The sequence below is a fragment of the Coloeus monedula genome (assembly GCF_965178545.1).
Source record: "Coloeus monedula genome assembly, chromosome: 9".
NCBI lineage: Eukaryota > Metazoa > Chordata > Aves > Passeriformes > Corvidae > Coloeus > Coloeus monedula.
In genome coordinates this window covers 22,974,706-23,000,693 of record NC_138789.1, presented here as the reverse complement: position 1 = coordinate 23,000,693, position 25,988 = coordinate 22,974,706, and the positions used below count along the sequence as shown (strand labels likewise).

Below are 25,988 nucleotides of genomic sequence, written 5' to 3'. Positions count from 1 at the left end.
CATGATGTTGGGTTATTTTTCAGGTGAAGGTAAAGCAACTCAAGTCATATTCCCTCCCCCACCTGAAGCCATAAGAAGCTGCCCAGCATTTATGTCCAGAGTGCTTAAATCGCAATGTACAGCCTACTTAAAAAAATAAAATCGATAGACATTATTCCTACTTATTTAAAAATCAATAGACATTATAGATTAATAAAATATTCTTTTCATTTTCCCTGTTATTCTAATTGAATACTTATAAGCCTCTCTAGCCATGTTTAACATTAAATGCAAATGGACATAGAGCATTTAAATGTGTACTGGTTCTAGGAAGCAGAATCTGTACTGTAAAACAAACTTGAAAGAAGCATTTGTAAATTAACATACTGAGGCACACAAAATCTTATTTTCAATCCTAATACTTCAAGTTTTCCTAATTTCAGTGTACTTAAATAGTATTCCACTGCCTGTTCAGACCTAGAAACTATTAAAGCAAATGACTGACCAAAAAAATAGTATTTTCAAAACAATATTGGAACTTCACTACACAGATGTCCATTCATTTCAGTGGAACAGGTGGAAAATTAGGTTCACTGTACTGTCTGAAAACCTCTATCTATGGCTTCCTTCATGCCTAGAAGGTTTTTGCTTCACAGATTCAGGTACTTCTATCAAAGCAAATAAGTCGCTGGAGCCTGGGAAAGGCAGGGAGCAGAAAAGGACTCAAAAAGCCAAAAGGCAAATAAGCAATACAATAGCAAGATACAAGAAGGGAAATGAATCTGCCTACAATGCCAAGGAGCTGCCATGTGCAATACCGAGCCTAAAGCAAAGCAGAACTTAAAAGTGCTTCCACATTAATTCTAGAAGCCTGAAAAATAAAACAAAAGTATATTTGGCATCCAACAGCCACCCTCTGTAACAGGCATCCCACACACCGGCCCCCAGGGGGATAATCTATGGGATAGTGTTGTCAGTATCTACTTATCAGGATTGATGGATTAAGCTGTGGGAGCAGGGAAGATGCTCTGCAGATGAAGTTTACCAGGATAAAAATATTACAGAAGAAACACTTCACAGAATCTCTTTGGGCAGGAAACCCAGCCTGTAATAGCCAAAAATACAGTTCCAGGGCTGTGCTACCAACTCTCAGTTCAAGGCAATGACAACAATCAGGAAACATTAAATAAGATTGGGGGAAGCTGAAAAGTTAGGACAAGTCACAAGAGTGGAAGTTTTCAGTCTGGGCCAGTGCTTCACCAGGATAACAGAAGATCAGTCTGAACTCCAACAAGAGATGCTATTTTGGGTTTGTCCCCAGCCTTCTACATTCCTTTTAATTTTTAGTGCCCACAGAATGATTCTGTCTTGACTGGGGTGCAGCATTCCTCCTGGGCAGAAGCCTTTGGTCCCAAAGAGTTGATCAGCTCCCATCACATCTCATTCCTTCTTTTTACTCCACTATGTTGTCCACACATGTGGGCTGCTAATCTCTTGTCTACAGATTCCCACACATAGAGCTGGCAGGTATTACAGAGAATGTGTTTCAATGGCCCACTTGGCATCCTCAAGTTACCCTCAAAGCATCTCTCCTTGAACCTCCCACACAGAAACCCATTTAACTGCATTTATTCACAGTCACCCACTATCACAATCAGCTTCCCCTTATCCTTGGGGATATCATCTCTGCTGCAGGAGCCTCCTCAGTACAGAAGGATACAATGACACTGTCTGAAAGATGGATCTTGTCCAAAAGATCAAGTCCATCCCCAGCAGCAGTGCAAAAGGAGTGGTGTCCCTGCAGGTCCCACCTCTGAACCTCTCTACTAAGTTCATGCAGTTCAGTTACTTTCAGCTTAGAAGAGCAAATCTGCTCTCTTAATGCTGAGATCTCCCTGAACTACACACACTGAATACCTGCTCCATCACATGTTCTGCATTCTCTGCAAAAAATGGAGAACCCTTCACTTAGACGCCAGATTTTTACATGAATCTGATGTTTAACAATGTGTTAGGTACTGGAACCTGATGCTAATTAAGCTTCTCCTTTAAGTAAGTGATTAAGCTTATTCTCTTCCCCCTCTATTCTACTTTTATTAAGTAAATTAGAAATAGGTGAGATCTATCCAAAAGCAGGTTTGGTTTGTTGAGCTTATGGGTTTCTTCTTAAATGCTGACTTGAGGCATTCTCTCTCTTCACAGATGACAGCCAATCTTTTTGTTGTCCCCTGTTCTACACACAAATTAGAAATTTCTTTTACTTTCATTCCTCCATCTCTGAAAAGGTTAGGCATTCTCAGTATCCCAGATGATCAGGCAGAAAGCTGGCTAATATTGTAAGTGCGTCAAAAATCTTACATACAGAACTAAAGAAAACACCAACCAACCAATGCAGAAGATCAAAAGTGTGTTGTTACTTTATTACAGTAAAATGTTAGATAGAAGTTTGAGATTTGAGTTTTCCATTTAGATTGAGTTTTCCTAAATTAATTCCAGCATACACTGCAATAGCAGATACTGCACAGAACCAAACGTGGATTTCCTGTAAATCCTGGCAGTGTGAGGAATTTATCAGGCGAGTGGGCAACACAATGCCAGAATCAGGATACACACAACCAAGGACTCACACACCCACATACAGCCAAACTAGCACTAATTTGAAAAAGGACAGAGGAGAAATTGTGAAGACAATGGACAGCTGTAATTGGGGAGTAAAATGCAAACAGGCTGTTAGGCAGCATCAAGAACGGGATGGAACATAATATGGAAATGATTATAATGGCATTAGCTCAATCAGAAGCACATCAGCAGCTATGATGCCATGTCTCTGGTTCTGGGCATGTCATTCACAAAGACAAATCCCAGACTCCTGGCCAAGACAGCTTGCTACTATTCTTGAAATTCATTTTCCTATGGAATATATACTTGAGCCTAAAACCAGAAAAAAACCCTCCAACCACCACGGAACAAGCTTTTGTAAGAGAGGAAATAACTTGTCTTTCTAGCCAAAGGAGGAGAGGTAGCTTCAAATGCTTGCAGTGTGACAGCACTGCCTTCCACAGCTCAGCAAGGAGTGCCTCCAGTTCATCTTAAATGAATATTCAAATGCTGGCAGCCATCATTCCAGCAAAAGAAGTCTTTGGCTGCAGTGAGGATAGCCTGATGGATTCATCGAGGGAAGAATTCCCACAGAAGGAAAGCTACTCAGAACAAAGGACAATGCTGGCACAAGAAATGATGCATACAAATAGGTGTAAGTGTGCTCAAAATGGAAACTAAAAGTTTATGATTTTCAGAAGACCATGCTTCTAAAACAGCAGCAATGAAGTGCTTAAATTCTCTGTGGTCCTAAAGAAATACAATTGGACAGTGTATGTCCATTATTTCATGCATATTTATAGATATATTTATGTACACACCATTTCTATGAATACACAGACACAAAGAAATTCTGTTTTCCTGGGATAAAGGGAAAGCTCACATGTTTTCATTTGTATATATACAAACTTCAAAGACACCACAAGAGCAAATTTTGTTCCAATGCACTGATCCACCACAGATTACAGTATTATTTCCAACACCTTCTTTTACAACTGACTTCTTTCTTTGGAAAACAAAAGACTTGGAAGCCACAGGTTTCTGGAATGCATTTTCTAGATGTGCAATTTATGAAGGCATTCAAAAACAGCCTGCAATAATATAGCAAGGCAAACTGAGAAAGCTTAGGGCAAGAGGAATTTTCCTAATCTGCTTAGGCACAGGATTTTTTTAGTGGCAACATGGCTGCTGCTATATGCCTGTGTCTCCCTGTCCTAAGCCTGTTTGCTTTTTGTTTTCTGTTTAGTTTGATTCTCTGGGGGGGCTTAATTGTTTTTTGCTTTTTTGTCTTCATGGTAGGATTCCTTTATTATCTGATTTTACGGCTGCCATTGCCATTTTCTGTGGGAGCACTTTTTTGTTTGTTTTATGGCCCACCTTCAGTGAATCCTCTCTAGCTGCAATCAAACTTTCCGGCTTTTTACTCCACTCCATTATTCTACTGCACTACAGTTTACTTTTGAGGGATTTGCTGCAAGACTCTCAGCCCCAGTTCCAGCAAATGAGGACTACAGAAGGATCCATCTGCTGCTGATACACAAAAGTCTCAGCTGAAATTCTAATGCCACAAATGCGTCATTTAGGATGGATGGATGAAGCTAAATCACCACATCTTTTCACAAGAGGATGCACTCCAGGAGTAGGAATCAAACTCCTGAAGACACTGTGGAACAGGATTTTTTCCAGGAGAAGGAAGAGCTACCAAGAAACCAAAGGCTTTGTCATTTGACTGCCATTCCACCAGCACTATTATGAGCTGTTACTTCAGGTTTTTGCATCCCTGATCACTGAGGTTTTCGCCACTGAAAAAGGAATTAGCACCTGTATGTCAATCAGTGAAAATATTTACTTGAATTTTGACTTGGTTATTAAATTTCATATGGCACATACTTATGATATGGACTTTAGAAATACACTGGTTGATTCATCTCCACCGTTAATGCTGCAATAGGAGGAGAGTGACAGGTCTCTCCTGAACAGCTTCTGGAGATGAAGATGCAATCTTTCTGAACTGAGAAAGGATTATTTCGGATCTTCTAACTCTGATTGCTGGCAGTATTGTTTATCCATCAGCATCTTGTATTACCTGTAAAAATTAAAATTCTATGTACCTTGAAAAAGTTCTATTTTGTCCAGCATCAGGGGACAAAGGGAGCTATCCTGCCATTCTTTTAGCATTAGCTTGTTATTATGTCTTGTGCACCAGAAGGCAACCTCCCAGGTCCAAAAATCAATTTCTTGTAAAATTATGTTTTTCTCTGTTGAAAGTTCAAATTGTTTTTGACAAGTGTTCTTATTTAATATTTTGCTGTCACTGAAGTTTTAACCTCCTCCCTGCAACCTGGAGTTACTATCGCAGCCTCGGTGGCATTTTGGCTGCCCTTAAATATTGCAATTGAGTTTTTCTCATGGTTTCAAGACTGTCCTTGAGGAAGAGCATAAATGGTCTTATTTCTCAGTTAATTCTCAAACTGTCTGCAAACCGGGCCGTGGTCAAATGATTGGAGGTGACCAGGTAAGGACAGGACACAAAGCTGCCACATCTCAGTCAGATGCAGCAGGTGGTCCCATGCACAGCTGCAAGTCCATTAAAAGCCTTACTTACATTATCTTAATTAACTTTCTTAACACTTGCCTGCCCTGCTCAATTCATCTGATGTTGAAAGCTGACTCGTGTTTCTATTTGGACCCCAAAACTGGAATTACGTTATGTTTCAACCTGAAACTCCATCAAATTGACAGCTTTGGCTTTTAATGGTCCAGATCAAAATAGTACAGGTGAATTTTTACCTGTATCAAAAAACAGGAGAGTTTATTCACATTAGTAACATTAGCACTTTTCTTGTAATGTTAGCACTAATGTTTGTATTTTTCTCACTGAGCTAATACTGCACATTGTCCCCTTATCACAGTTCTACTTTGTATGTTGTCAGTCCTGCGTCATTAGGTATTTTGTAGGATAAGTGTTCTATTTCTTATTTGATATTTCATATTTTTACTTTAATATTTTCATGAGCTGATCTCAATGTTATGATTTTTTATTTCTGCAAGACGACTCTCATAGCTATTACATGAGTTCTTTAAGGAATTATAATTCACATTCTGATATCTCTTACACTATTTAACATGTGTCAAAATAAATAGTAGAAAAATCCTTTTTAATGCAAAAGAATATCTGCATGGATATTGCACAAATCTTTATCAACCGAAATACTATTTGAAGATTTCCATTCCAAAGCAATTACCACTCCTGCAGAAGAAAGCAGCTGATGAAACAGGGGGCAGAAAAGATCAGTACTTAATCCATTATCACATCCCAGTAATGCTAATCTAGGTGTAAGATTAATTTGGACTTCAAACATATTAAAGCAGCAAAATAAGATTTGCTTCCAGAAATGTTCAAAAGACAGTATATCCATATGATCAGATTCAACATTTACTGCAACCTTTCGTCCATAATATGACTTTGAAACCAACTCAAATGTTTAGTAAAAGGTAATAAAAATAGATGGTGTATGGAATGGCCCAAACATGGATTTTAATATGGGCAACAGAACTTAATGAGATCATCTTCTCTTGACAGGGCAATTAAAACACAAGGAGCATATTTCTAAAGCAATCCCTTCAGTATTTAGCTCGTGTAAACTTACTCAGTTATTTGGACGTAGCATTTTGTTGGTGTCCACCTGTGAGGTTTCTATTCTTTTTAATTCTATGTTTTCCCCTAAGAACTTGACAGTTACTTGATAAATCAATTCTAAAAACATTTGGTTTAGCCTGCCTGACCTTTGAAGTTGGTGTATTATTTCTAAAGCAATTTTTTCCAAACACAACAATTCAATAACCTACCAGCTTACTCCACAGCAGCAATGGTGAATAACCTCTAAGTATCTTACTACTGTTAAATCTAACAGTATTAAGAGTTAGGCTTCTACTTTTTCTTTTTTGTTTCCCTGACTTTGATTTCTGTTCAATTTATAAAGGCAAACACTTCTTAGCAGATTGGTAGGTATCTCTTTTTACCTGGGATTTCAAACTGCTCAGTTTATTGGCCACTGACTGAAGAACTCATTCCACCGTAACAAGAATTAACATTGTGCATAAAGATTCACATGGGAAGGCATTGATTGAAAGACTCTGGACCTTCCAGGTTCTTACAGTTCTTACAGCCTGGCATTTGGATTTCATCTTCCTGCCTCCTTAATTTTAGGTTAACTTCAGGGAGTTCTCACCCAGACACCACCAAAATGCAGGTTCAAAGAAAAGATGTACTTGTCTTTTACCAGCAGCGCTATGTCCCTCCTGTGCTGGGGACTGCAGAGCTGGACACAGAGATCCAGGTGGGTGTCACCAGAGTGGAGCAGAGGGGAAGAATTCCCTCCCTCCCCTGATGCCCACAGTGCTTTGGATGCAGCCCAGGACACGTTTGGCTTTCATGGCTGGGGCATGTCCAGCCTCTCACCCACCAGCACCCCCACGTCCTTCTCAGCAGGGCTGATCTCTTCTGTTCAATCTCCCAGCCCGGATCTGTGGTTGGGGTTGCCCCAACTCATGCACAGGACCTTGCACGTGGCCTTGTCGAACTTCATGAGGTTCACACAGGCCCATTTCTGACACATGTCCAGGTCCCTCTAGATGGCATTGCTTCCCTCCAGCGTGTCACCCACACTGCTCAGCATGGTGTCACCAGCAAACTTGCTGAGGGTGCCCTCAATCCAACATCACCAACAAAGCTGTTAAACAGTGCCAGTCCCAATACCACCCCCTGAGGAAACCCCTCGTCACTGGTCTCCACTTGGACATCAACCCACTGACCACAACTCTGCGTGCAACATCTATTTCAACATTCATTCTTCTCCCATAACCTCATTTTTAATTAAAAAATATTTCCTCTGAATTTTATTTAAAATTGTAACCCTTAAAAACGAGTATCGTGCTCAAATGCTATGAATGTTTATCTCTACCTTACTGCTCTCTCAGCTGCATTTTATGATCTTTAGAGCTACTTTGACTCCTTTGGCTACATTTTCTAAGTACAAATCTTTAAGATGCCCTCCATTTGGAAAAATCTTTACTCCATTCAAGGAATTAAACACAGTTTTTTACTACAACTTCAAATATATTTACAAACTTTTTTTGTCTTCATCAGTTTTCATTTTGTGTTTCATTATGGTTTTCTGGCTGCTATGAAGCAGTTTAGAACTAAGATAACAAATGTTAGATTCAGTGGGGGAAAAAAAGAGGGCTGATTATTGAACAGTGAAGTGAATGTTATTTCAAACAGATGAAAAATAGATACCTTGTCTAAATATATCTCATTGCATGGCTGAAAGACTGTGAGAGCAGAAATAAGATTTTTAAGAGAGGCATGTTAAGTAAAAGCCTGTAATACTGCTCAAGCTGTTACAAAATACAGTGCTTAAAACCAATTTCTAGCCATAACAACTATCAATCATGATCTGTTACACTAATAATAGGATTTTATTCTGGTTTTGCTTCTTTAAAATTGGCACACATCCAAGATGAAAAGTGGCATAGAGGTCTTTCTCCCCTGACTTTGTGTAGCATAATATATTCCCTAAACCTGCTTCTTACACAAATATTAAATAGGAATTCCTTTTTTTTTTTTTTTTTTGAGTCTCTATCAGAACTAACTCAGCATCCTAAACTGTTTGGTTACTTGCAGCTTTCACACATATTTGGTTCAGCCATCCTTCCCCATCCAAACCACAACTTGTTCCACACAAGACCAATGTAATTTATGCCTGTCACTGGTTCCTGAAAACAAACAGTGTTTGTTAACTTCTTTTTTTATAAAATTAACAAAAGCCAAATCAACCATTCCCATGAGAACTTTCAGCAAAGACCCAAAAACCCAGCCCAGGTACAAAGGTAGCCTATTTTTACTTTTACAGCTAACTATCTTGCTGGTTTGACTTTTTGGGTTTTGTTTTGGGTTTTTTCCAAGAGAACAGTGGGGGATCTTGAAATACCAACAGGAACCATTTTAATGCTTTCTGAAATCTGCCTTCTAGGATTTTAGAAGCACTAATTCTTCACCAAGAATACTCGGGGAGAAATTGAGGTTGCTAGCTGGGGAAAAAAAAAAAAAGGCAAGCATTCCATTTAAAACATCCCTTCTGCTCTAAAGTGGTCAGGTTTCATTTGCACAATGCACCCTGCTGACGTTAATTTAGCAGCCCTCTAATCAAGCTCACTTCCTGAAGGAAAAGCAGAGAATATTGAAATGAGGGTTGTTAAACTCCAAAGTTTTCAGAAAACAGAAGGAACTTAAGCATGAAAGCTCCTTTTGAGTCCCATTACAGAATATGCACAGTTCTGTCTGACTTCACCTGAGGAACAACTGGGATCTGGCATAAGGATCTGCACTGTGGCATAAGGATAAATGAGGAATAACTAGGAGAGGGAGGCAAAGCCCTCTTGTGACAATGCTTTAATTTGCCTACAATAGAGAATTTTTTTAAGTTCAAAACCGAAATACAAATAAGTAGTTGTTTCTTGAAATACTCACTTTCATCTGATACTAGTCACGAGCACATAAAGAGACCCAAGACACCAATACTGGACTGCTTTGTTTCAAATATCAGGGTTTATGTCAAGGGTATTTAAAGCCATCTTACTTCAGGATAAACTAGGTCACCTGAGGATTAAGGGGTAAATGAATGAAAGCCATACACCAATCTCTCAAACAACAAGATAATACAGCTGCTTCTGGTTGAAAGGTGAAGTTAGTAAAACTCTTTGGTAGCATTATATTGTCTGCCAAAAAACACAAACAACGAATAGTAATCACTTCATCCAGCAATTCTCTTATTAAAGACCAAGAGAACTACTGCCTCCCAGAAAGAACTTACATGCCACAGTGACTAGACTGACCTTCTCTGAAGTCACTGCAACTTTACCTCAAATGCTATTTTGCTTGATATTTTTTAAACAGAGAAAAAATACCTTTATCCTGTGGTACACAAATGCTACACAAAAAGATGAAGTTATTTGTGCTAGTAAGGCAAGGCAAGATCTACCCCAAACCCCTCTCATTCCACTGCCTTCAATTCTATGAACGTTATGCAAGGGATTGCTTTCAAGAAATTGTTCTTTTGAAAAAGTGTGAGCTAAGTACATGGAAAATTGGCAATTCCCAGCAACAGCACATAAGGACCTCTCACTCCCTCGTTTAGACATGTAACTGGATTTTTCACCTGGCTATAACCACCCCCCCACAGCTATCAAAAAGAAGGGTATTCTGTTACAGCACCATTTTTAGGTAACTGGTTTCCCCAAGATTGCTGCAATTCATACAACCAGCAAGGTACAAGCTATTTCTCTTGATTCATGATAAATCAATATTATGTTCCCAGCACCACACAACTAAATTACACCTATTGCATCTGCTGCTGAAAGCTGTATGTAAGGGCATGGTTTTTCTTTAGTATTTCATTTTTATCAGTCCCAATGGTACTACATTGGATTCTATGTTGTATTATGCTTTAACAAAAATGATTTTACTACATCACTCCATCATCTGTCTAAACTTAATCAAGCACAACATTGCTTTCTGAAGGTCTACAGTAGTCTCATGTCCCTGAGGGGCTTTCTTCATGGTAGCCACTTTGGAAGAAAAATATCAGCTTGGCACTGTCAAACTCTCAAAATTTACTAGCAGGCAGTCACCAGCACACAGCAAAACTATCCCAGATTATAAAATTACTAAAAAAAACCCAACTTTAATGTTTGCCCATTTCAGTACAAGAAGTTTTGGGTGCTATTTCATAAATAAATGTTTTGATATGACGTGCAACAGAACTGCCAGGTTTAAATTTGGTCCACAGAGTTTTAAGGTAGGCCCTACCAAAACAGTCAACAAGCTCAGAACAGGAAGCTGTCTGACATTCCCATTTGAAAGAGGAAAAGATAAAAGCTAGAAAAACAAATAGCAAATGACTGGGGACCATTAGAGAGAATAAACTGTCAGCCCACAGCCTTTGCAATCTGAAATTAATCTCAAATGTAAAATCACTCGTGTCCCTGTTTAAGTCACCTCCAATCTTTTTCTTGCCCTTAGCTCACCACAATCCATTCCTCCAGCCTTTAAATTCAACCCCATTGTTTAGGTTTTTTAAGATCCTAATTGCCTCCCAACAGGCACCTCACAGTCAGCCCCCCCAGGGGATCTCTCTACCAGTCAGCACACATTCTTCCACCTTGGCCAAACTGTTCTCTATAATTATGAAAAATAAAGCCAAACAGCATTCATTTTTACAAAGAGATCACCACATATACCTAAGGAAAAAAAATAGCATCATACTGGAAGCACTTTGAAACACTCTCAGGGCTACAGATTTGCTGGGAAGTGATGGCCATGGGCTTGGCTTGCTCCATTTCAGACCACGGCAGCCTGGAGTCATCACCAGCATGAACAAGCCACAGCTCATGGACCAGTGGAGCAGAAAGGGCCTTTTTCACAGGATACACCGACCTACCCCAGTGACATGTGATATCACTTCTTTTTTTTGGCTGGCAGTACAAGCGACATTTATTAGCCTATGCTGATGTAAAACAAGTGATAAATGTCAAAGCCAATTAATATTTTCATCTTTTGAGGAAAGTAATTTAAAAGTAATTATATCAGGTTACAGTTGTTTAAGCTGTGCCGTACAATAGGTATTATTTATATTCATCCTCATTCCAAACATGATTTTATCACACTAATATCCAAGAGCATTTTGAAAAGAGCAACCTTTGGCTACGAAAGTATCCATTGGGCTTTGACAATTTGATTTAAAGGGAGCATTGCTATTAGCAAAATGAGTCATTTATGGATTTGATTTATAGATTTGACCAGGTAAAAACAAAGCTGAACCACTTTCCATCCAGAGAACAGAAACATAGATTATGTGCTGATAACTTCAAAACCCAGATATTTAAGATCTATATATATATATAGATCTCATCTCTAAAGAGAAACTATACAAAGCCATAAATGCAATTATTTATTTAAGAAATAAGAAATTCATTCAAAGGACAGCAATGACTATGTCAGGAAGCGTTCTGCATAGAAAGCGGAAGAGTTAAACGCTTAATTCACTATATTATGACATGTCTGCAGTACAGCACTTCACCCAAAGGCCCACAGCAGACAGCATGTCAGGATGCATGGAAAAATGGGCCTTATTACCTTCACAAATATCAATAAAATTGATATTGGAGAACAGTTAGGGACAGTAAGGCTGAATGTTAGAATAAAGACCATCAAAATCTGAAACAACTTAAGACTTTTTACTGCATCTCGCTATTGACCCTTGAAACAAAAAAAAAGAGAAAATTCAAGGTTTAATCATACAGAAGCATTTATGTAAAATGTCATGTGTTATATATTTCTACTATAGTATACAAAAATGGAATTCAAGCTGAAATCAGCTTTCTAACATGGAATAGACTTTTAGACGGAATCACAAAACTACAAAGTGTGATTCATAGCAAATCTTTAAATAGAGATGATGATTTCAAAGCTCATAAGCCAAGTTTAAGGAACTCCTCTGCATTATTTACAGTATAAACACAATGTTTTCACGAGATATGAGTAAAGTGAAAATTCATATTTCTAAACCATACCTGCTTACATTAAACCCAGTCTAACAAATCATTTCCATACCACTCGAATTTACTGTACTTTTAGGTGGCTTTTATTTTGTTTAGCAATTGTTTTGAATGTCACTGATAGCCAGGCCAGAAGTCACACAACTAAGAAAAACCTTTAACAACTAGAAACATGAACATTCAGAGAGCAAAACTTTATTAAGTCCATCAAAGCCAACCCCATTTCTTTGATTTCTGAAAGATTATGTAAACTTTAAACAGTTTGTTCCTGGGGAAAAAAAAAACAAAAAGGCTGCTAAACTATAGTCACAGATTTGAAAATTCAGAGTATATCCACACGATTGAAAACGAACTACAGGGAATACCTGAACTACCTTGGATGCTAAAAGAAAAACAGTTGCATTTGCACACTGCTCTGATGGGCAAAAAGACTCTGCTATTCATGTAGCTTCTGAATAAAATTCTTGCCTATCACTCTTGTGCTAAGAATGAACATCAAAAGGTATAGGGTATGCAATTCTTAAAAAAAAAAATTTGAAAATTTAATATCATCTCCTTCAGAGAATAACACTGAAAGAATTTGGAGTCTACAAATTACTTCATATTTCCAATAGTAGCTTCTAGAAATTCAAGAATCACCAACCCTGAAAAGCCTATCCTGTCTTGATCCCAGGCATGATAAAATCCCATACCTTCTACAGGTCAGATAAATACTAATGGCTTGGGTAAAGCAATTTAATACAAAATAAAAGAGGACCAACTGATAAATCACACTGGAAATACTAATACATTTTTACAATTTACTTTAAATGTCTCTTGACAATTTAGAGAGCCTTCTCTATGTGTTACTAAAATACTGCTACTCCTAACATTTTTTTGTCATTCATGTAACTACTATCCACAATATACAAATATTCAGAATGCAAAAATAATTGATATTTATCCCTTGAAAATGCAAGAGTACTACCTGCTCCAAATCAATAATGATCGTTTTTCAAAATAAGATTTTTTCACTTGGCTTGTTTTAATCTTGTTTCCTTTTACTAAAAAACTCCACCATCTTTCAATGTATTTGAGAAACTGAAGAGGCAACCATAACCAGCAGAACTGACAGGAAACTGAAAAAGTGCTCTAAGCAATTTCAACTTGCAGGCTGATGACATAAGCCTAGAAGCAAAATACACACTGCCTCACTGCAGGACATTTCTTCTCATTAAAGAGGTAAGTGGGTCTGTGTAAGCAGTGAAGACTATTAAAGATAAGCAGATTAAACACCAGTCTTGCAGCATGGCAGCATTATGTTATGTTGCTAGGCTGGAGAAGTAGTTTCCCTTTAAGATTTGGGATTTCCAGCATTAAGCAAGTACAAACACCAGCGGAACACACCAAGTGGCTGATGGTGAGGAGGAGAAACACTCCCACTCTCTAAGCAGCAACCCCTGTCACCAGCAGCAGCAAACACCATTCATGGCAACAAGCGAGTCCATCTGACATGTTCAAGCCAATGAAATGTATGAAACAGATATTACTGTTTATCTTTGGGAAGAATCCCTCTATCCAACATTTCCTTAGGCTCAGATTCACACACATAGATCCATTCTTTCATGCAGTCACCTGCTAACAAAACCTTTCTTCCTGAAGTAGTAGAATTAATTACAGGTATTTTTATCTTTTCTCACAGCCTGAAAATAAAATGTTTAGTTCAGCTACACAAGCATTCACAAAGTCCTTACTGACAAACTGAAAGCACTTATTTAAGCATAACTACAGCAAATTATCAGACCAATTTAACAATACCCTGAAGACAGCAGCTAAATGCCATCTTTTCTGCCTGAGCAAACCATTTAACCTTTTATCCTTGTCCATATTTCAAGGACTTTTTATTCTGACAAGGTTTCACATTTTTCCCTTGGTATATTTTCTAGTGTCCTCAAAGTGAATGCCAGAAGCATATGCTTCCCAAATTTGGTTCCCTTTCCTATTCCATTGCCAAGTGGACCACAAGCACCAACCCTGAAAAAAATCAAACCAGTGGGAAAGCTCACATGCCCAGAAGACATCCACCAAAAACCCACAAGGCTTCATACCCGTCTGAGCATGAATCCTCAGTCCTACAACGAGATGTAACATACTCACAGATTTCACAACAATCCATCTTCCCATGCTGTAACACACAGCATTCCAGCACAAGATTACAACAGACTCATACAATAAAACTTCAGTTTGTTTCCACTGACTTTTGTCACAACAAGTTGCTTATGACTGCTCTATTCATGAATTCTAGCAACCATTCATCTGTAATCAGTGTTCCACAGTTCTCAGCAGAAGACAGAGCACATTGCCCAGACAGTCTGGACACCCACAGCCATCAATCTCTGTACAAGAGCGAGGTCATTTCCCTTCTCCACACCAGTAGCACCAATGCAGATCCCACTCCTCCTCTCAGCTGCTAATTTTCACAGAAACTAAAGAACTTAGACTTTTTAATTCATTTCAGGTGTTGAAAATTTACTGAGAGAACAGGAACCAAGCCTGAACATAAATCTGGCTTATTTTGGTAGTTAACCTGAAAATACTCTTTTTCTTTAACTAATATTTTTAAAAAGAAAACTGGTATGCACTTTCTGGTATTCTAAGATGAGTTTAAAATTTTCAGTATCTGAATAAATCATTTTTATTTATCTTCTCATGTTATCACCTCTTCCTCAGATGTCAGCATAAGTGGTGACTGCCTACATCATCACTGTTGGAAGCTCTTCAGTAGATATCTGACCTGTGGGTTCACTTATGTTCCTGGTAAATCTGTGAGAAGTATAAAATAAGTCTTGTTAATTTATTTCCCATAACAGGCTCCCCTGTAGCACACAGTTCCAAAAACTCAAATCCAAGAGACTCATAACATCTGAAGATCTTTACATGTGTATTTATGCATATATTTTCATGCTAAACTTACAGAGTTAACCTTCAGTTTAAAATGTAGGTACCAATTAATTCGTTTTATATATTTCAAAAGTTTTTTAAAGCAGAACAGAAAAATCAAATTTTGAGTCCCATTCAGAGTCTACCTTCTCTGTAAACAACTTATATTCCTTTATAGAGCAATTTCTACTTTAAACTTTTTATAAAAATACTGTAAAAAGCAATGTTCTTACTAACAGTATTCTTATCAGATTTTGTAAGGAGCTTTGTAGACAGCAAAAAACATCTTTGATAATTCTAAAAGATACTCTTTAGGAGACAAAATTGATGAGCACGTCAAGTTTCAGGGTCTCTAAATTATGGCCAAAGATGCGCCAGAGAAGGCTTAAACTGCCAGCTGTACAGTCAGCCTTCTCTTGTTAAATATATTGAAGCTTAGAGCTTCCATTGAATTTCCGATTCCCTTTCCCTATAGAACAAAAAAAAAAAAGTGCTCAGTCCTCAGAGTAAAATAAATCAGCTCAAGAACGAGTCCACCAAATACTCTGACATTATACTCTCCATGCCCTATTTCCCCCCTGCCCCCAGGAGGAAAATGTTAGATTTATCCTTAAAATTAATGAATCATTCTTCTGGTGGGATGGGGGACATGGTTTTTATATATATTATATTTTAGCTAAACTTGCTGTGCAGTAGAAACACTAGCCAAGATAAGCACATTGAAGTCCTGTGATGCAGTTTGTCTTTCAGATCTCCACTGAAACCAGCATAAAAGTGGTCCCACAAAGTAAATTACCTAGTTGAACTTGGCCCAAATTTCAGCAGAAAATGAAAGGGAGCTATCACACTGTAAGAAAAGATGGATGCAGGGAACTGTGGTGATCATGTCCAACCACATCAAAATACTGCTCACATACCACAAATGCAGAATATAAGCTCTGTGCAAGTATCTGAAAATTTTAATATCACACTCTCCATTACTTTTCTTACCTACATTTACTCATCATGATTTTGGGGACAGAAATTCCGATTTCTTGCATGTGTGAGAAGAGTAAAAGCACACATGCACCAGCTCCAGCAATGCAAAAGAAACCAAAAATCCCCACCGTTTTCTAGTACAAGGTGATGTTCAAAATACCAGTTCATCTTCACAGGGACTCACTGAGTACTACTGGTTTTGATCTGCACTAAAATACCAGCAACAACAAATGATACACACGTACAGGGAACAATAACAAACCTTTGTGGCTACATCACAATGTATTTTATGTAACACCAAATAACAGAAATCCAAATACAGATCTCTGCACAGTGCAGCAGGAACAGCTCCACCACTTAGCACCTGTCCCTAGGCAGTAATTTATGTCAGAAGTCCAAGTTCATTAACTGAAATTAAAGCCTAGAAATTAAAAGAATATTCCATTATTAGAAGCACTTTCTCAGCCTTTTCTCAACACTATTGCACAGCTACATCACACTGCAAGCATGCTGTAAGTGTGTGTATATTTATAAATACACACAGTCACATGTACACAGAAAAATCTGATTTGCCTCTCCTGCACCTTAAATTTCCACACATTTCACCACCACAAATTCATAGATTAAATTTGTGGCAACAAACAGGATGCCACAAAAGCAGACTGAACAAACGAAGAAGGGGATACAGAAGGGCCACGTGCCAATATATTGATTTTGCATGTAGGAACATTCCTGCTCCTTTAGGTTATCTGCTCCCACTGGTCCAGGGCTATCTACTGCAGGGATCAGGGCTCAGAGAGTTCCCCAAGAAGACAAAGTACCACAGTGTTGGTATCACAAGTATTTCAGGTGATGGAGGTAAAAGGAAGCACGAGAAAAACATAAGCATGCATCTGGAAAGTGCCCGGTATTGAAACATAAAGGAAACAAGATTTTCACCGTGCACACGATTAAGTACCAGAACAGGTGCCAAAAAAGGCTGCAAAATCTTCATCCCTAGAAATACTCAAAACCAGCCTGGACAAGTCCTTCAGCAACCTGATCCAACTTTGGAATTAGCATTGCTTTGAGTGGAGAGGTTGGATTAGAGGACCTAATTTGGGCTGTGATGTTCATTTTAAAATCCAGTTTGCTTTAAGAAACTAATTTTTTTCATCAGTGTCCTTCCAAACTTGTATCACCCAGCTCTCCAAGGGAAGTAATTAAACATATTGCCTTGGCAAATCACCAACAGCTTTTTAATTTTTCCTGATTTTTAAAGATGAAATTCACTATAAAATGGTCACTTTTCCAAGCCACAATTTCTTCCAAAAATTCTACTCCAATATACAGAGGGGGAAAAAAAAAATCTACCATTAACTTCCTTTTGGACATCTGCCTTATTTCCTGAAGTCCTTTTAGCCTATTTTCTTAGTTCCTGAAGCATTTTTGATGTAGATATTGATTAGACCTATACATTTATGCATTTACACATACCTATCCAACTGTGGACAGACACCACATACAGACAGTAAATACTCAAGACCACCAAAATGATGGAATTTCACCATACTACACAGTTAGACCAGGGAAATGCATTCTCACTCCCAGCAGTGTCTTCTGCTGATACCGGTGGACATTTCGGCTCCTCCAACCTCCCTTCCTTTTCCAATACTCCCCTGAAGAATCACCATGAAAACCACTCCCTGACTCATCAAACAGATACAACATACCTGAGAAATTCCAGGTTCAGAAAAGCAGTAAATGCCTTGAAAAAAATTTTGTGTATCTGTGATCAGAAACAATCTTCTTGGTTATGAAACTCTGACTAATTAAATACATTAAAAATAAATATCAGTTTGTCCAAAAATTCACCCCCAAACCATCTTACTGTTTGCTATATACTCAGTTATACAGAAAGTAAATACAGCTAATATTATGATGAGGAAATGCACTATCCTAATACACTGTCACCATGGTATATGCAGCACACTCTGTCAAGCTATTTCAGTAACATTAATAAGATGGCCAGAAAAAAAATCAAAATATCAAAAGGTGAGATGTAGAACATATTCGCATAAGACACCAATTACTTTGTAATTGCCTTAAAGCATCAGCAAGCTATGAATAGCAATATGTTAAAATAGTAAATTTATTTTCCTCAAAGGAAGTTAAACAATAGGACAGGCATGGTTAATTTAATAGGCAACGTTCATGCTCTATAAACAATTACTTATGCTAGCAAGTATGTAATAGGCTATATCCCATCCTATTACAATGAAAAGGAAAAAAAAAAAAAAATAATATGGTGCTTTCAAGCACAAATCTATTCCCTGTCCATCTCACACAAGATTTTGGAGCTCACTCAGTTCCAGCAGTTTTATTCCACAAGCATCAGTTCAGTTATCACACACCACTGACACTGGCACAGATTACTGTTTGTCATACCAGTGCAACTGAGTACAACTTCCACAGCACCGGTACAAAATAAAACTACACTAGCATATTTGAGTTCAAAACAAACTGGAGTTATTTATTTCAACAATGATAGTTGATGAAAGTAAAATGTAAGTATTATTTGCATTGTTGAATGGCATTCTGATTTTGGATTACTGTGCATGTGAAGCAATAAAGAAGCATATGTCTAAAACAAATGAGAATATTCAATCTGCTTTGACATTTAATTTTTAATTAATGCTTAAGTAAAATGGCTACTCTAAGGCAAGTCTGACAAGTCATGTAACAGATTTTTGTATGTATCTGTAAAAGTGAAGTTCCAAAAATAAGGTAAGCCTCATAGTTTATACTTCACTTCTCACCACAGGAATAGTCACAAAACTATTGGATATAATCCAAGACATTAAAAAATTATTTTATTACTGCACACAAAATCCTTCTTTTAATTTATAAAATATACACTATGTGAAAACAGAAAACCTCAAATTCTAGTATCATTGTTATGAACTCAGTCAACCTGATTTACACCAAACAATTGTCAGCATTTTTATGAGACTGTCACCATTACAAGCAGAAGAATAAATAAAAGAAGGCTGAAGTTACACTTACCTGCAGCCCCCTTCTTCGAAGAATACTTGAATCATCCATATTTTGACTGCTGATCACTAAAGCTCACTTGCTTCTTGCTAGTTTTGCTCTCTAACTGTTACAGAAGTCCATTATTTTCAAACTTTTCTCCCCCTCCCACTCACCCTCCGTCCACTTGCTAAAAATAGGACATGGTCTTTCACTTGCCTGTCATGAAGAACTGCAGCCACAGTCTCTGACTATCTGTACGTAATTTTGCCTGCCTCTTTGTGGCAGATTTAGCAGCTCACATTGGAAAAAATCTGTTCGACTTTCCTAAATCTTTCCAAGGTTGGATGTCTCATTCCCCTCATACACACAACTGTCTACAAATATATAATAATAATCCACAACTCCACATAAGGCCAAAGAGTGGAATTTAATTCAGATCCCATACACACGTATTTTTGCTTTATTTCAATTTACTTGAGCTCTTATAAGGGATCAGTAAACTAAAACAGCTGCCTTCATTTACTGTGTATAATAAGCTCACAAAATCCAGGTCACATTTCCTTTAAAAAATACACAGTCACGCTAACTAAAAAAGCATTACTGCGGGCACACAGGATACACTGGCACCTAAAACACGGAAAAATTATTTTTCCATATTCTGAAAAATTCCTTTACTCCTTTGCAAGACAAAGCAACTGTCAGATTCTTCAGATACTGTCACACATTCTTTTGTTTCTGCTATCTCTGAGGTATGCTGGGCTCCTCACATGCAGCAGGCACGGCACATTCTTCAGCTCATTGCTGAGATCTTGCGACTCTCATGTGCTGAAGGGTCTGGAACACATGTTGCAAGTTCTGAACATTTAAGAATTCATTCATCTATTCATCACTGACAGAGCTGCCTGAAGTAGCCCTTCCCTCATCGTCATCCACGGCAAAAAGGCGGGGGAGCGGGGGGGGAGAAGAAAAAGGAAAAAGCACAGTTCATTTTTCAGTCTGTCCTGCAGTTTGTGTTTTCTAGCTACCTTCACACAGACAACTCCAGCAAGGTCAAAAAAGGCTTTGCCCCTTTAGGTCCATTATGCCAATCCCATTTTAAAACATGAGCATACAGCATGTGTTGAAAAATAAAACAACAATAAAGCTTCTAGCTATCCCGAACACCATTTCAGTAAAAATAAAAATCTAGGTATGTTCATGCCAGTGTCATTTAAATTACTGAGCATGTCAAGAAGCCTTTGTCCTACACATGCCCTTTCTAGACTAAAAAGGAAAAAAAGAAAATACTACAAATATAATGAACACTCTACTGCCACACCAACCTTCAATTTTTTAGCAGAAAGCTAAAGCAACAGATTTCATCTCCTGATAAAAGCTTAGGAAGAGTCTATTTATAACTTCTGAATATAAACAGTGTATTTAAAAACAACCTAACTTCAGACTCTGAAGGATTTCATGAGGATATACAAATCAAACTTCATCAAGAGCTGTGTTTATGAGGGGATTTCAGCCAGACATCCTCAAGTGTGCAAATGCAACAGCAAGCAGAGCCCAGACCGTGGGCTGCCTACCACAGCTCGATGGAGTGTTCCTGTTCCCACAGTTATGACAGCTGCAAACCAAAAAGAGTCTCCATACAAGCACACAGGTTGGCGGTGCTTAAAGGAACAGAGATTTACACGGAAATCTTTAGCTGATCTTCATGCTAAGTGACCGAGTCACATGAGCTAAACACATCATTGTAAAGTCAGCTGAAAGCAGATACAACTCAATCCCATTCACCAGGCTTTTTCTGATCCTCTGCGGAGCGAGTGTGGTCTTTTATTGAGAGTAGCTAATAAATCCTCACGCTGCCGTCCCTCCTTCCATCTGCCGTTCTAAACAAGTGAATGCCGAATGAGGGCTGCAGCGCCTTTGTGCGCTCCGGAGAGGGCAGGCGGCTCATTTGCATGGAGTCTACTGTACCATATAAAAACCTGCGCTAGTGAAAACAACTCCATGAGCCACTTCATTTTAAAGGAACAGCATCTTCTTTTGCGAATGTGGCTGGGAAACATCCAGCCAGCCACAAAACTCTGCGTGAGAATTTAAGGATGTGTCACCGGGGGAACAGCAACAGAAAATACAGATTAAGCTCTGTTTAAAAGCAGAGAGGAACATCAAATGATCATAGGACTCCACTGTGATAATATTTATGATGGATTTCAATATCATGTCCCACATTTTGCCATCAAATAAGCTTCCTCAGAAAAAAATACAAAATACTGACTTCAGTTATCAGACATTCATACCAAACAAACTCTATTTTTACTTAAGAAAATCTCATAGAAACAAAACATTTTGGCATGCATGCTCGCATACATTACATGCACTTTGCATTTTATTTTAGCCTAGAATAGATTTCAGAAATATTTATATTAGACCATGCACTAACCAGATCATTGATCTTACCTCTTCTAAGACTACCAGCATTAAACAACACATTCTGTGAGAGGAATCAAGGCATCTTAACAAATATCCAACACCATTCCCATTGTATTCTCCTCCTAAATCAGGCACTAAATGAAAATGTTTAAGCCAGATAACAGTAGTATATAACCATAATTTATTTCCATAACATAACTGGAAGCTTTCCTATTGGCACATATACATCTAATCCTTCCTGGATTATTTACCGTAATATTCAGACATTGCCAATTCTCAATATGTCTTCACAAGTGACTTGTAATTGATTGAGGCTGGCATGAGTCTCAAAATTCCATGAGAATCATCTGTTCTCTTCCAAATTTCAAGCTTTCTTGAGGAGGATGCTTTCAAACTGGCTGCCTGCCACACTTACCCAGTTTCTGGGGTAGAGAAGCCAATTGGGGCTGCTGGAAAAAAAGCAGGCATGGCTTCTCCTCCAGCTTCCCCTTCCCTTTCCCTTCCTTCAGTGCAAACAATGTTTATTTAAATGTCAGATCAAAAACCACCACCAAAAACATCACAAATGGAGTGATCACCTTTTTTTCCCCTCCTATTTAACTGTTAAGACTCATCCACTCTCCTTTTTTCTTTCTTCAGCAAAATCTACCACAGAAAATCAATGATGGAAGAGGATGGGAAAAAATACTTATTATCAAACTGAAACAAGCAAAGGACAAATGGAATTTAAAAGCAACTCTGACATGGAAAATTTTTCTTACTAAATACTACCTTTAGAAATTTAAATTTATCTGTCATTTCACCAAGAGATTATGTCACCCTTAGACATTCATTTTACCATCCTAAAAGGCCTGCAGGTAAGTCTCCAATTAGAGATGAGAAAGTATTTGTGTAGGACATTACACTAAAGGATATATTACTGAAAGATATTAAAGAAACAGAAAGACACAAAATATAATTTTAACAATCATATAAAAGGTTAATTCTAGAAGAAAATTCCCAGTTTTCAGATGCAGACAACACTTAGAAAGGCTCTAACAAAATACCTGTTTATCAGGGAAAAAAAGTCAATATAAGGGGGTCATGTAATACTTGAGTCCTTTAAGAATTAGAGTATCTACCTTAACACTCCACTAAAAAAAATCAGGACAGGGGATTAAAAGAGGGAATTCAAAGTTGGTTCACCAACAACTTAGGAAGCTCCTAACTCAATTCTTCCTCCCTCCCTCAAATTGACATATCTGGAGAAAATTTTGCCTTGCTCTGCAGCAACAAGGAACATGAAAGGGTAGTGTAGTATTGGGATCTCTCAGACATAATCCAACCAATTCCTGTTTAGCTGCAGTGCTCTGAAAAAGCTCTGAAAAAGTTCTTTATTCAGTCTTGATTTGAACACATCAAGAAATGGAAAGAGCCATGAACTACCAGTATGTTCCTGCAAGGGTCAGCCCAGTAAGTAGGGAAGGACATTTTATCAGCTTGCCAATACTGGGATGAATTAAACGAGGCTAAGAGCAATTTCCAAAGAAACAAAAGGAGGTACTGCTTTACATAACAGTCACACTGGGCTATTTCTTGCTCTAAAAGGTTGGAGGGGAAAAAAAATCACAAGCATGGGTAGAAGTGTTTGGACAAATGCATTGAAGAATCTGCCAAGAATTCTTACAAGAGGAAATCACACTGAAGGTGACCCAGAGTTACAGTCACAAATGTTCTGGGCAGAGACCCTGCCTTAAACACCTGCTATCAGAGATGAACTACTGGGCTCAGCCAGTGTGATCATTTTGTGGTTTTATTTAGGTAGAAGGTCCAAAGGTAGTGCTTGCTGAAGACAACCGTGTCTTACGTCCTAAAAAGCATCAACTCCTAAAAGGAACAAGGTGTAACAATGAACTTGTAAACTGAAAAGTAATTCTAAAAATAGTGTGTAGCTATGACAGTTCCCGGAAGTTTTGAAAAGACCAAAAGAACTTGCACGTCATAAATGAGTGGTATTGGCTCTAGATATGATATTGATGACATCACCATGGAAAATCATGTCTGTTATCTATATTTTGAGATGAATATCGATAAAATGAAAGATCCTAAATAAATGTTTTCAGGGTAGAAAAACATCAGGGTTAAAAGACTTTAGGAACTCAATCTCCTTTAATTATCCCAGGAAAGACCACATGTATGACAAGACACTGAAGAATATTAAGAGGACCGAGAATTTTACTTATTACACGGTAGGCAGCAACCAACCCTACCTCTCAGAGGTTTCTAGGAGTGATCTGTGCTTGGATCCTGGTCAGCATTTTATGCCTTTTTTATAAGAAGAAATCTCTTCTCATTCATGCTGATTCAGACCCCATTCCACTGTCTGCTACCAAAATCTATCACTTCTGCGTCTTGTAGAAGAAAAATATCTGAGAGGTTAGAACATCTCCAAGGTGGAAATGACTGGAGTTTTCCATCTATTAACTTCAGTATCATCAAAACAACAATTCTTTCAGCTGTTCTGTAGCCCAGAGGTTTCCAAATAGCATCAGTGAAAGATGACCAAGGGCAGACTTATTTCACCCAGGAAAGCAATGACCACAGGAAGTCACTATGAAGTCATGTGATTGTTCCTGTGTACAATACATTTTACTAAAACATAATTGAGAAATCCTGAATAAGCTATTATCCTATTACTCACATTTTCTACTCACCAAAGCAACTGCAAAGGGGGATAAATAAGAAAGGAGTCTGTATCTACTGTATTAGAGTGCATTTACATATGCACAAAGACATATCTGTGTAGAATCACGTGGCTCATCTCTGAGCTGTGTTCAGTTTGCATATTGTACTTTCTATGCTGAATATAAAATGCTTTCTACATATCTTAAATTGTAATTGAAATTTGAAGTGTATTTCAGGTATCACTCAACATCCATGAAAAAACTAAGAATTAACTAAAATAGAGAAAATAATTTTGCCATGACTTCCTAGTCATTTCAGGTTCTTGGCACTGCATCCTGACACCTTTTGTGATTTATACACAATCCTGTTGCATCAGGATTGAAACCTACCATTACCATAAATGCAAAACCAGTAAAAGGTCATCTTGGCAATCAAATCATCACAATGTGGATCAAAAATGTGTATGCTCTCTAGCACAGCTTAAGTGAATCCTATAGCTGCACACCTTAAACTCATAACTCTGGAGGTCCAAGTCTACTTACATTGACCACTTAGAAACTTCTGATATTTCATATTAACTACAACAACACCAGAAAGCCTCTCATACAACTAGGGCCCCATCATTGGAGACGTGGTGTGAAGGACGTCAGCACTACGCAAAAGGATGATCTTGTCTTGAAGACCAATTCACGTTTTCCCATATGAAGAGTGCTCCCATCCAAAACTCAGGCCAAAAGGACCAACAGCTTTTCAATTTTCTGCAGCAAGATGCAATGTTTTTAATTACATGTTTTATTATCAAGGAACTTTCTGAACCAATTCCCTGATCTAAAATACTGAGATTCAAAATTTACATTTTTCATAATTCCCAATTCATTATAGTTTTCACTCTATTTAATCAAAACTAAAAGCAACAAGACATCAAGCTGTGGGAAACTTTAAAGCGATAACATTTCCTTACATAACATATTGTCTGGTGGGAAAAAAAGATCGCTTTCCAAAATTTTATAAGCTGACAATTTCAGTGAAATTTTTTTGAAGTCTTCGGTAACATTTATCTGTGCAAAAAAAATGAGCCAAATGTTTCACTGTCAATCTGAAACTTAAGTGCTTGGGGCTTTTTTATTTATTTTGATCAAGCTGTGTTTATCTGGAGATTTTAAAACGTGTCTCTTTGAGATACACTGACAGACTACTAAAACCAGGAAAGCTGCTGAGGTAACTTGTTTAAAAAAAAAGAAAGAAACACAACTTGGCAGCCAACCTAAGGAAACTCGCCTGACAGCTTGTCTGAATTTCTTCTGGATGTCTTGCCTATTTACAAGATTCAGTTTGATAAAGTAAGACCTTTGGAGTAAAGCTGTGCATTAGCAATGAACCACAGCAGGAACTCATCTTGAACCACCGCTTATGAGGCTTGTCTCAGAAAAAGAAACGCTGAAAAAAATGTCTAAAATCCTCAAGGTTTACACAATGCTCAGGCTTTCACAGCGCATTTTCTGTTCCCAGTTTGTTAGGTTTAGATTCCTGGGTCAGACTGCCCCATCCCCCACATCCAGTGCCTTATGAAAGGCGGCACTCCCACTCATCTTCCATACAAATGTAAATTTGCTGCCGACGAGGCTGGAGGAAAGAGTTCATTCATCTACAGACCAACTGTTTCCATGCTGTACCAGAGAAGGTACATGCAGAAGAGACACCAGCTTCCAGGCAGAACCTTGGCTCAAGCCCCTCTGCAAGCTAACATCTTTGGAAAGGAATCTCCAATTAGATTTAATATGTATAAAAAATGT

The 25,988-nt window shown here is 38.0% G+C and overlaps 1 protein-coding gene across 4 annotated transcripts in view; it reads right to left on the bottom strand.

Annotated features, from left to right (window-relative positions):
- MAST2 (microtubule associated serine/threonine kinase 2) overlaps positions 1–25,988 on the bottom strand; it is a 188,646-nt gene that overhangs the window by 119,897 nt on the left and 42,761 nt on the right. For 2 of the 4 annotated variants that reach the window (XM_082287518.1, XM_082287519.1), the window contains exon 1: positions 19,138–19,428. The exons of the other annotated variants lie outside the window; for them this stretch is intronic. In XM_082287518.1, coding sequence (XP_082143644.1) covers positions 19,138–19,172 — 35 coding nt within the window. In that variant the 5' untranslated portion in view covers positions 19,173–19,428. Of the gene's footprint in view, positions 1–19,137; positions 19,429–25,988 lie in introns of those variants that run through there. 4 annotated transcript variants of the gene reach the window in all.